Source organism: Centroberyx gerrardi, chromosome 14 (genome assembly GCF_048128805.1).
Source record: "Centroberyx gerrardi isolate f3 chromosome 14, fCenGer3.hap1.cur.20231027, whole genome shotgun sequence".
Lineage (NCBI taxonomy): Eukaryota > Metazoa > Chordata > Actinopteri > Beryciformes > Berycidae > Centroberyx > Centroberyx gerrardi.
Window position 1 is genome coordinate 29,393,381 of NC_136010.1, and position 12,353 is coordinate 29,405,733.

The following is a 12,353-nucleotide window of genomic DNA, read 5'->3' on the forward strand; positions in this document are numbered from 1 at the left end:
CCCGTGTCCACCGTCTCCAGTTCATTCACATCCGTCTGGCTCATTAACCTGCACCAGCTCTTTCCGTTAATCTTCCGTTAATGGGATTACGATGATGCCGTCGTCACGTTTTCACATCTGATGTGGCGTGAAATCATCGGGGTTATTGATTACATCCCAGAAGTTAAAGGAGAAAACTACAGAATTAGCCTATCAGGGGTGGAATTAGTGATTTGGGGGCCCTGGGCAAAGGCAAGTAAGGGGCCCCCTGAATCCCAACCCTCCCCCTATATATTACCTTCAAGTTGGGGCTAAGAAAAGGATGCAAATGCAAGGGCACTTTTTAGTTGTTTTTCTGCCCCACTTGTGTAGATTTGCTTATTTTTTGTGTGTTACTTCTCTCTCAGCTACTGATGCAGTGGGAAAATTAGCTTAAAGTCTCGCACTAGAAGTGGAACAGCCCACTATAGCCTGAGTGAGAAGGGGGGGTGACCATGACTCAAGATTGAAATAATTTACTGTAACAAAACGAGGGGTGTTAATCAAGTACATTTCTTTTATAGTGATTCAAAATAAGATTTTATAAGAGAAAAGTTCTATTCTTGTCTTTTGTGGGGCCCTCTGGCTGCCGGGGCCCAAGGCAGTCTTTGCTTAATGGTAAGACCACCCCTGAGCCTCTAACCCTGAGACTACTCAATTTGTATCAGTGAACATTCACTACTGTCCCCTACATCCAGGAATAAGACATTTTATCCAGCCCCAAATGACGGCACACCGTTGCACAGCTCCATGGATAAAGGTATGAAAAGGCATAATGGAAGGAAATCTCGATGGGAAGAGGGTTTATTCTAGGGTTCTAGGTGTATTTCCAGATTCAGATCAGTAGCCTACAGTGTGGTGGGAAAGCTCAAGCCCCAGAACCTGAATGGATAGAACAGTCCTTCCACTGTTTGCTATGGTAATTTGGCTAGTACAGTATAAAATGGTGATTATGGAATTGTAAGGGTTAATAGTCTGGGCATTAAGGCCCAGACTATAATCAAAGACTGTACTTCTCTCTCTAGCTCTTGTAGTCCAGTGGTTCTCAACGTGGGGCTGGGAACCACCAGGGGTCCTTGAGGGGGTTCCAGGGGGTCCCCAGCAAATTGATGAATTGTTAAACTTGAGCGTTATTTCATTTAAGTTAACACACTTAGAGAATGTAGAAGAATGACTGTTTTGATCATAGTTTCACTGATATTTCTCTATCTACAATACAGAGTCATGGAATTCTGAACAAAATCATATCTAACAGTAAAAATATTCTCAGATTTGGGTCTGAGAAACAAAATCTCATCAAATGGGGGTCCGTGGCCCTAATGTGGACTACATTAAGGGTCCTTGATATGAAAAAGGTTGAGAATCACTGTTCTAGTCAACATTAGCATGTTAGCAATCCATGGCAGCGAGGAGACAGAGAAGCTCCTTTGGTTCTTGCTGTAAAACCACGAAGTCAGGTTCCCATTCATTGTCACTGCAGCTCCAGGTTGGTACTGTATATATACTGAAGAAATCACAGATTGAGACTTGGCTCTGTAGTCTCTACCTTTGGGAGATGTTCATGTTCACAAATTGACCCAACTGTCCACGAGGAGCACATGTGAAGTCTGGCACTGAGTGGTTTTCCATGTCGGTGCACCAACACGTACATCAATACCCGCCATTTGTGGCTACATTTCAGGCTGTAGTAATATTCACCTCTTATTCAAAATCGCCCACAGCTATCTCCGCTGCAAGACTGCTAATTGAAAGTCTGAAATTCAAGGAATTCCAAAACAGCCAGAAAAAAAATGCTTCAAAGCTTTATACATCATTCAGCACATCCCAGAACTGTAACAAGTCTCGTGCATTTTCATTAAGTCGGGGAGTTAATGACTTTAATTTATTCGTTGCTAATGACAGAGAAGGACACTGCGTCTTGTGTTGTGTTAATTAAAGCTCTATGAAATGATGCAGATGAAATAATCGCTTGGCCCAGCGAGGGATCCTATTGGGAAAATAGCGTTTTCAAGCTAATAAGTTTAAGTAGGCTGATTAAGGCTTTTTTGTAATGTTTTTTAGGAATTCAAATCAAAACAACACATCCAAATACAGGGCGAAAATAATGATCTACAGGCTCAGTGCTTGGGTAGTGAGTGACACCCAAGGGAGCGGGAGTGTTGAGATGGTTCGGGGTGAAACGCGACTCTTGATAGAACCAAAGAGACTGGAAAAGCTCATTTTCATTCACAGGTGTTCAGCAGCCGACGGGCTTTTTTTTTTGAGAGGCAGCAAAAGCAAGAGTCCTGAGCCATGCAGCCGGTGTTGTTAAGCCCATTTCAAGATGTGTTATGTTGTGTTTTTTTTACACACATCGGGGAATGCAGTTTTGCCCAAAGGTCAAAGTGGATTTATGAATTATGCAGCCGAGCAAGGACCTCTCTCTCCGGATGAAATGCCATCAGATCTTCCGACACAGCCTCCAAGACTCCAGGGTGCGCTTTTCCCTCACAATCTCCCCTAAACACCCCCCCCCCCCCCCCAAAAAAAAAATTAATAAAAATACTCCCCAACATACTCACACCTCACTGCATGTCAGATGAGGAGTTCCTTTCTCACGGCTTTTTTACGGGCCGAGTGGTAACAGAGGTTCTTTCTCTCTGCCCCGCAACAAGGCCCCAGCTGTCCGGCGGCATCACTCTCCATGTAAAAGTCCTCTTTGTTTCCCTTGCCAGATTTTTTCTTTTTTTTTTTTTTGATCTTCGGACAGGCGGGTTTTGCCGGTCTCGGGGTGAAAGGGGGTCAAAGGTTGGGGAGGACCAATCACCTCGGGGGGGTAGATCCTGGCTCCTGGTCCTTCTGGATTTATTCCCCCTCCCCCCCTCCTCCCCCAGGCTTGATTTTGTGTGGTCATAAATAGTTAATGTTGTAGTCCAGGCACCTCCCTACTACCACTACTAACTCCATTTGGGAATATAAGGCCATTAATCCTCTTATTAAAGCATAACTCCGGCCATTTTCAACCTGGAGCCTATTTTTTCCATCTTTCTCTATCATACCGATCGATTCTGACCCAAAATCTCATTAATTGCTTCACTATAGAGTACGGCTTGTTCGCCTGGGTGCTTGGCTCTCGATGGACACTCCAAAAATCAACCCCACTATAGTCAAGTGGCCATTGTTATGGGTACACAGGGTCGATGGTTGGGCCTCATTCACCAAGTAGCCTCCTACCATGTGCACACATGCATGTATTTTTGGCAGAAACACAGTTTTCCATCATCCCTGAAAACAACACAAGATACACAGACAGTAATTCCGGCCCTCCAATGAATGGCAATGGCCTTTTTCTGTTAGAGCCCTTCACCCTAGAAACCGTCTGCACACATTCCTCTGCCTCCACGGCCAAGTGCTGAATGCTCAGTGTACTCATTCCACTATTCTGCTATTCCTCATCCTCTTCATCAGCCACATACTGATATTGTCTTCCCTTTGTGCGGCGGAGTCCTTTTAACCGCTCATCAGCCCCGAGTAACAATGGCGACCGAAGGCCGTTGCTTTTGGCAGAGAAAGAACAGCATCTCCACTGACGGGAGAAATTCCACAGTCTATCAGCTCAGTGTTTGTCTGTGCGCCGCAGCGGCTCGGTAGGTCAAACAGTATCGGTGGAAAGCAAATCCATAGACGAGAAGCCCGTGGGCTCACAGACAATTGCATAAGCCCATCCATCCCCCAGTAGATTAACCTCCACTGATAACCACAGGCTGGTGACGTCAATGCTGCTCTGCCTCTCCCTCTCTCTCTCTCTCTCTCTCCCTCTCTCTCTCCCATAGTAGGCTATGTCCCATCATGACTCTATGATGTGGAGAGGCAGGCTTATATATAGATTTGCCTTTATCCCTCACAAGACAATACACAATGGCACGGCAAAACGCTGCACTAGTTCATTAATATTGCATCGCGGGGGAAAATAAAAGAGGCCGATAGACAGAATTGATTTGAAAGTGTGGAGCACAAGCCTTCATTTTCTGCACCTTTATGTGAGAAGGCTAGGGTTCAAACTATTTATGAAAATATAGGCAAATTAGGCATATGTGAAAATTATAAAAGTAGTTCTGTAAGTGGAATCCTTGAAGAAATTTATTTTACTATAATTTAATTCACTATAAAAATATATTGGACAATTGCCTTTTGGAGCAGTAGTGCAGAAAATATTGCTTTGTTCCCTTATATAACTTTGAATAGTTGCATTGTTGTATGTTGTTGGTCACACACACACACCTACACACACACACACACACCTACACACACACACACACACACACACACACACACACAACTAAGTGCTTAATTCTGTGCCTGTGTGCATATTGATAACCACACACACACACACACACAGCAGTCAGCCAGCACTGTTTAGAGTATTGCTTTTATAAATTGGCGGTAGGCCTAAGTCACCATTGTACTAAAAAGAAAGAACGCAAATGTTCTTTTATTTTTTAATCAATGGTATTTAATTAATAATTGAATGTTATTCTTCCGCCTTGCAGCTTGGGCAGAAGCTAAACAACGTGGTTGCTGAGCGACACATACGTAGCCGTAAGAGTGTTTTTCGGTTATCGCTTTAATATTTAAATAAACTGTTATGCGGTCACAGGTGTGCGTGTTCAGCCGCTTCGAACGCGACTCAGCCAATCAGAACTGGCGACCGGAACTATCTGTTTGATAAAGCATATTTTTGAGGGCCCTTGATATGAGAAGGCTACGGAGCCCCTGGTATAATGAATATCCCTATGGAAACGGGGAATACAGTTTAACATTGTTCACCAAGCTGCATCAAGCTAGATAGAGTTAGCCAGAACAAGGCCGGAAAATAAGAATTTCCTTCAAAATAAAAGCGTAAAATTGTCACTGAAACAAAAAAGAATTAGTATTGGGGTGTGTTATACAGCACAAAAAAATTATAATCAAGAATCAAAATACTCAGCAGAAATGTTAAATTGAATATGGAGTGAAACTATATCTGTAATGCTAAGATACCAATAAGATTATATCGTAACACGATTCATGGCATTTCCTGATGAAAGATTATAGAGGCGTAAATTTACGACTTGTCGTACTAATGTTACTTTAAAGATAATAAATAATAAATAAGTATCAGTGTGAACAGGACAACTTAGAATAATAAAAAATAATACCCAGTGGAATGAGTGAAACTATAGCCTAGCTGTAAAATATAGGCCTGATAAAAAAAATATATCACATGTGGTGCATGGCATTTCCTAATGAAATGGTTAAGTAAATTTAGGACAAAAAATATATATTTAATAGAAATTGGGACATTGTGGCAGCAAATATTAATAGAATGCAGCAAAGAAAAATAGAATATAAATAGGATAAATAGTAACGCTTGATGGCTGTAACACAACAAAGCCACCTGCTAGGGATTCCTCCTTATAGTCTAATATAATTTTGTTCACTTTGTATTACTGCAAATATTTGTGTTTTATTTTGAAAGCAACTACCGGAAACCGCGTGTTTTATTGCGTCCGGCTTGACCCGCTGGTTCAACAGAGCTCTCACTCTTCACAGCGACACGGCAGAGCTAGCAGGGGGGGAAGGTTTACCGTTTAATTGAACTTTCCCTGCTCGTTTGAGGAAACTTGACAGCTTTCAAAGACTGCTATGACATCTCGCAGGTAGGTCGGCCTTGCTTTTTAAACTCCCATTAATCACCCAGTAATATTTCAGCCTCTGTACCAGCGGGTCAGAGATATTGTGCAGGCTAGAATGTATTAAGGCTGCCAGCAAGCGCTCTGTGCTGCGACAGGGACTCCTAAACTTTTTCATATCAGCATACAGATACACGTTAGACCACAGACTCCCGCTATTTGAAACACAGTTTGTCTCGAGGAACCCCATTTGAAAAATGTATCGTTAGATATGACTTGACACGGAGTTATATAACTGACTATGCTTAAAGTATGGCGGTAACAACAGTGGGGGGACAGTGAAAGCTATGATAAAAAAAACAACAAAACTTAAATACGCTTAAATTGTGCTAGCTGCTACAGAGTGAAATAACAGTGGAATTCTCCATTTTGCTTCATATTCCTCCTCCATATTCCTTCACATTGCATGTCTTCCATTCATTTGCATTCTGTGCTCATATGCTGATGTGTGGTGTGATTTATTGCTGAGTTGCAAGTCAGCACTGGTCTATTTCATATGCACACAGCCTCCTACACTTCCTGGAGATTTCCACACATCAAACACGTTTTTTATCCTCAAGTCTATAGCCTCCTATACTCTGTACCTATGGACATTTGTCTCTTTCTGCCCCCACACTCTCTCTTTGTGTCTCTCTCTCTCTCTGTGCACAGTGCAGGAAATTGGCTTAAAGCTTCCTGTCAACCCGAGCCCTCACAAAAGAGTACTATTGTAATCCTGTAATACATTTTAGAACCATTCTATAGCGATATCCCAGAAAAACTAGTCCCCCCTTAAGTCCCTATAAGATTATTATAGGAATATCATTGTGATACCATAGAAGAAGTATGACGAGGTCCCAGTAAACTCACTGCTGAGTACCACAGACACACTATATTATCATAACAATAGAGAAGTATTACAGTGATACCAGAGGAGTTTTGAAAAAATACTGTAAAGTCAATAAGAACAGAATGAAGTACAATTTATATACTTAAAGTCCCTTTAGGAATATTACAGGGATTTTTGCATGTTTTCCTGCTTTACCCAGACTGCTTCGCTTTAGTGAGAAGTGTGTTAATCATAAATGTGCCGTCTATAACTTTTCCTATAACTGCATGCACGTCCATGTGGCCCATAAATGATTTGTAGACTTCCCTGAAACACTGACCAGGTTAAGCTGTTAGCAGTCCAGAGCTACAGGTGGTTGTACACCATCAACATTAATGGCTAGGCCCATCTAGTATTGATTTGAAATGGATTCTTAGTACATTATTGGTGCTTTTAATGCCAGGTTACATCCTCTATAGCCCAGTCTGGGTGTTTGCAAGCATGTGGTTGATAGTCCACTATTACCTGCTGTATATAGACCTTAAGCTTGATGTGTTTGATAGATGTCAGGAGAAATGGTTTGTTCATAAGATAAACTAGGTCCTAACCTAGATCCTAAAGATGGGGATACACCTCTCTGCCTTCTTAATGCTTGCCTCATAACTAAAAGTAGTCTGTTTTTAAATAATTGGTACAGATTTGTGTGCAAGGTGACCTCCCAAATGTTGACTCCAGCAGCAGGCCCGTCCCCAGGCTCAGAAACTGCCCTGTCGGCAAACCAAGAGTTTGTAGTTGATACAAGTAGCCTACCTCTATATGGGTGGAAAAGATAGGAGATGCAGCCTATCACATGGTGTCGGACAGGAGAATGTTGTGTCCTGTATGCTTTTTGCAGGTAAAGTGGCGTGCGGTGACGGTGGGTTAAAGGGCCGCTCCGCCGAGTTTAGCAATCCAATCCACTCTCACAGAACACAAAGGCATTTATTTCTCCTCCCACAGAACAAAGGCTGTTGAAATCCGGCCATGTTAGTTGGCAAAAATAGCAGTTTTTCACCGCTGAATCTGGCTGGATACGGCTTAGGCCCCGGTGCATCAAAGGGAGTTGGGAAACAATAAAGCACCAGGCTGAGATCAGAGATAGCGGAGAGAGAAGTCGTTTCATCGCTGCCGGTTTCCATCTTTTGTCGCCGGCTCAGACGTGTCAGACTGTTGCTCTGTGGCTCATGCTGTACTTCCTGAGCTGAAATACCGCAGGGGAGCAACACTTCCAACACAATAGGTGCCATCTTGGTCTGACAGACACATCTCCCACTGCTGATATAATCACTTAGAAGGGATTTTAACTTATGGTACTATAGGGGAATGTTAGAGTTTTCCACCTATTTTTCCATTATTGTCTTAACAGTGAAGATTGGTGACAGTGTAGTGAAAAAGGTACTTAAAGGTACTTAAATACGCTTAAATGTTTGTACTACTCATGCATTGTACTATCACAGTTAAAGTAGAAATATATTTAAACATTGTAATAAGTTCCATGTAATGCTAACGATGCAGAATTAGCTGAGTTACTGCTGCGTTATTATTTTGCCAGTTCATTTTGTATGGTGTTACAACTTTTCCACTATTGGAAACCACCTCTGGCCCCCTTTTGTTTATGGAACAGACCTCGTCTGTCACTGAAACTCATTTGACCAGCTGAGAACAGTGAGTCAGTTTTGCTCAATAAGCCGACAGGAAAACAACAGCCCATGTGGAGGAATAAGATAGCGCTGCCAAAATTTCCAGGAGTGCTTTGGACCAACTGTTAGTGTTTTTCCAGATACATGTTTTGCAATTTATTGATTTTTTTTATTCCGACAAGAACGACGGAGGCAAAGTAGAGCCTTAAGAAATGGATTAAAGGGGAGGGGAGGGGGGTGTGTGTGACCCCCATTTCCACTGGGGGTGTTTGTGATTTTAATCACCTCCAAACACAGTATCGCATTTTGTGAGCTTGGAATTATAAGGGTCTATGTGCTGTTTTTTAATCAAAATTGAGTTATCCACGTATTCATGATTCATGATGTTACTTTATGCGTGTGTGGTGTTATGTTTTAAAAAATGGGTGTTAAGGGAGGGTTAAATATATAAAAAAAAAAAAAAAAGATGGAAAGTACGTGCTCAATTTCTCAGAAAAGCACTCCACCCAGACAGATAGAAACCTTTCATTCCAAGCTAATGATTTCACTATTGTGTTTGACCTCCCACTGTCACACATTCTAAGCACGGCAGTTACCGGGTCTAGACCGTAGAAAACTGACTCGAATATTGAAGCACAAAGTCGCGGTCATTTGAATATGATTTAGGAAACAGTGCTATTGTCTCACTAGCTTTGACTGGTGAAATGAGTAAGCTGGAAGAAGCGGAACTAGGTGGCTGCCCACTGACTAATATTTACCATTCAACTTCTCTTTGGAGATATATGGATGCCGATGCACAATAGGAAATAAGACGCAGAAAGAGGTAGTTCACCTCAAATTATTCTGTTGCGTGATCTTTTTCTCTGGGCTGAGTGTGTCCCCACTTGTCTTTTTAAACCCAAATGTAAAAGGTCAGTGAGGTTTTCAAGTTAGTTTACTGATTTTCCACTGTGTTGTTCATTGACCAGCCCTGGAATATCTTTTCTCTTCTAAATTAATAAGTGGATAGTAGGCGCTAACTAACATCTATCAGTTCAAAGGTTGATATGGCTTAGGCATGAAACATGGGCTGCAGTCAGACTACTTCATGTTCTCCATCATTTTGCATCGTAAAATCAGGCAGGGAAAAACTCACTGAAACAGCACAATATTTTCTCTTTAATAATAAGATGAGTTATATTTTGCTTGGATCCTTAGGGACTGGACATAATGCATAATTGAACCACGTATTCTATACCGTGCTATACCCCATATACCCTAAAATCCATTTCATTGAAGGGACTTGTCTTGCTTGCAAAAAAAAACAACATAATTTTTTATTTAACATTGTTCAAAAGTTCCAAATATAATATAGGGAATGTTTGAGTGAAAAACATTTAACGTTTTATGTTAAACACATTTTTGCCAGCGTGGCATTTAAGAAAGGGATTGTTTCATTATTTGAATCTTATGCTTCCAGGTAAAGTCAGATAAAGTCAGATAAAAAACTCAAAATAAACTCAATTTTGAAATAACTTTTATAGAAAAACAAAATGTGCAATAGGTCAAAGTGGTGAATACTCTTTTGAGTAGATTGTTTAGTAATCTGTTGTTGCAGAATACACCAAAAAAAGCTAGACACATGGTTGTTTCTTCGACAAAACACAGTAGTTAGTTATTAACCATTAATGTCACAGGCATGAAGCCCGTTCTGCACTGTGCCGGCCAAGTTAAAGCCGTGTTTATTCCATGTAACTACAGAAGTCACCAAACTGTGGATCGCCTGTGCTAGAAGTTGCTCATGCATGTTAAAAGGATTGACAAACGACCCTGAAAGCTTTTGACCCGTGTGCCGTATCGGCACTAGCAATCTGGCAGATTAGTTAGCCAACCTCTTGGGACAGAATGGAACTACGAGTGTACGAAGTTACGTGAAAGTGTGCGGAGTTTGCCTCAACTAATTCTAATAAGCTGGCTGCCTGGCGCGACACAGAGATGTAAAGCATCCAGTGGTGGGTGTGTGTGGGCTTTGCACCTCATGTAAATACCCTGGATCATCAGCCGGGCTAAAAATACCCGCAACATTACCAAAATCCACACCCCGGGGCTTGTCTGCGACTGATATAGCCCTAGCAGGGGCTTTAATGCTGCGCTGTGGCTACTAAGTATATCACCTTTTTGTCAGCGGGCCTAGACGGCAGCGCTTTAAATAGCTGGGGCTGTATTGAACTTGAGACATTATGTAAGAGGATAGAGCGGCGGCTGGATGCACGCGGGGCCTCTGTTTCCCCTCCGCCCGCCCGAGGCCTAACCTGCAGCTCCCAGCTGCCTCTGTCTCTCCCGCAGTCTGTACTTTTTAGTTTTGTTCGATCCCTCCGTGTCTACGTCTCGTCAGATAAAACCAGGCTATTTGAAAGCTCCCTCTCTCTCTCTCTCTCTCTCTCTCTCTCTCTCTCTCTCTCTCTCTCTGTCTGTCTCTTTCTCTCTCTCTCTCTCTGTCTGTTTTGTCTCTCTCTCCCGCTCGCCGCCCCAGGCCAGATACAGGGAAGTGGGGCGCCTGGTGGTTGTCAAAGGGAATCCTATTCTTGGAAAGTCCTGAGTCACTCCTGCTCCTGCAGTCATGTTCTGCTGGTGGGAGAGGGGAGAGGGAGGGGAGGTGGGGGGTAGGGAGAGAATATGGATTTGCCTGTAGAGGAAGGGCATGCTGTTCATTTTTTTTTTTTCACTTTTAGGGAATTGAAGCACTTTGGGATACATTCTTCTCAAAATTGACTGAGACTACACTGACTTTATGGGAGTTTGGCCCACTGGTCACCTAATGCCTGATGAAAGGATTGGTACCAAAATCGTCTCTGTGTTTCGGTAGATAGCTCTATGCTAATGCTTTAGCATACACTATGTTAAGTAATGGCAGGCGACTAGCATAAGTATGAAGTATATATAAAGTATGAAGATAGACCTTTTAGTACTCCAAAGTTGGTATTCCTAACTTCTGAAAACAAAATCTCAGTCTTCATCATTAGTGAAGTCTGTTACAAATCAACAGTGCAAACCTTTAGCGGTCTGGCTAACTTCTCTCACTTCCTGTGTAAACAAAACAAGTTAGGCTCAACGTCTCGCAGGAAGAGAGATCTTCTGCCACTGACAGTGTGTTCTTTTTGTCAAATCCTTTTTCTATTTTACCAATCCCCCAAACAAGCCTGCCAGGTTTGAAAATTAACCAACCAACACCAAGTTCTCATATTCTCACTTTTAGGATAATGCGAGTTGCCTACAATTACTTAACATACTGTATGCAAAAGTGTTAGCATTGCGCACCGGACAGAGCTATCTACCAGAGACACAGAGATGATTTTGGTGCCAATCCTCTTGTCACATATTGGGTAAAGTGACGAGTGGGCCAAACTCTTCAAAAGTCACTAGTCCTTTAACTCAGAGAGTGTAAAAATCAGCACTATGCCAGTGTTTATATGTCTACACCCATCAGAGTTAATTTAACACTTTTCGATAGTTTTGCAGCCGCTGCAGAGCCATATCAGCTCTATGAGTGGACAAACAACTCTCCAGTCAACTCAAAATAATTGAAATAAAATCAACACTTAATTACACTGGAAATATTGCCGTCTATATTAGACTTTCCCAGATGATAATTGAACCCACGCCTACAGTACTTGTGTTGCATGCATCATATTTACTGTGGCTGTGAGGCAATTCCGTTCAATATGACGCTTGTCTAAACATTCGTACGCAAATGAGCAGTTCAACACTTTCCGTGTTACTGGTGCCCGTTTCCCCAATTCTGTTTCCACAAGCACTTCTTGGTGAGTGATGGCCAAGCGTGGACATAAAAGTTAATCATTAAGCGGAGCAACACACGCAGAAAGAGAAAGGGCAAACACATTTTGTCCTGGACTTGCACAACACAGACAGCTCGATCACATAATAATAGTTTCGCTGCAAATCTCATTGAGAGGCCTTGGAGCCAGGATTGCATAAGTGACATTTTGGGCAAAAAGGAGTTCTGTAATCACAAAAAGGTCTTGGTTTGATCTGTCTTGTGGGAAAAGGGCAGCGTTGGAATCATGACCAAAATTAAACTAGGCATCAAACAGAATATTTGGACTTTACTGAGGAAGTATTTTGCCCGTTAAAAACGAT

At 42.1% G+C, this 12,353-nt stretch overlaps 1 protein-coding gene across 4 annotated transcripts in view; it reads left to right on the forward strand.

The window, feature by feature from the left end:
• The first annotated feature begins 5,587 nt into the window (after positions 1-5,587).
• The window catches only part of ptpn11b (protein tyrosine phosphatase non-receptor type 11b), a 37,350-nt gene continuing 30,584 nt past the window's right edge, over positions 5,588-12,353 (forward strand). For all 4 annotated transcript variants that reach the window (XM_071917972.2, XM_071917973.2, XM_071917969.2 and 1 more), the window contains exon 1: positions 5,588-5,696. In XM_071917972.2, the coding sequence (XP_071774073.1) occupies positions 5,683-5,696 (14 nt within the window). In that variant the 5' untranslated portion in view covers positions 5,588-5,682. The remainder of the gene's footprint in view (positions 5,697-12,353) is intronic.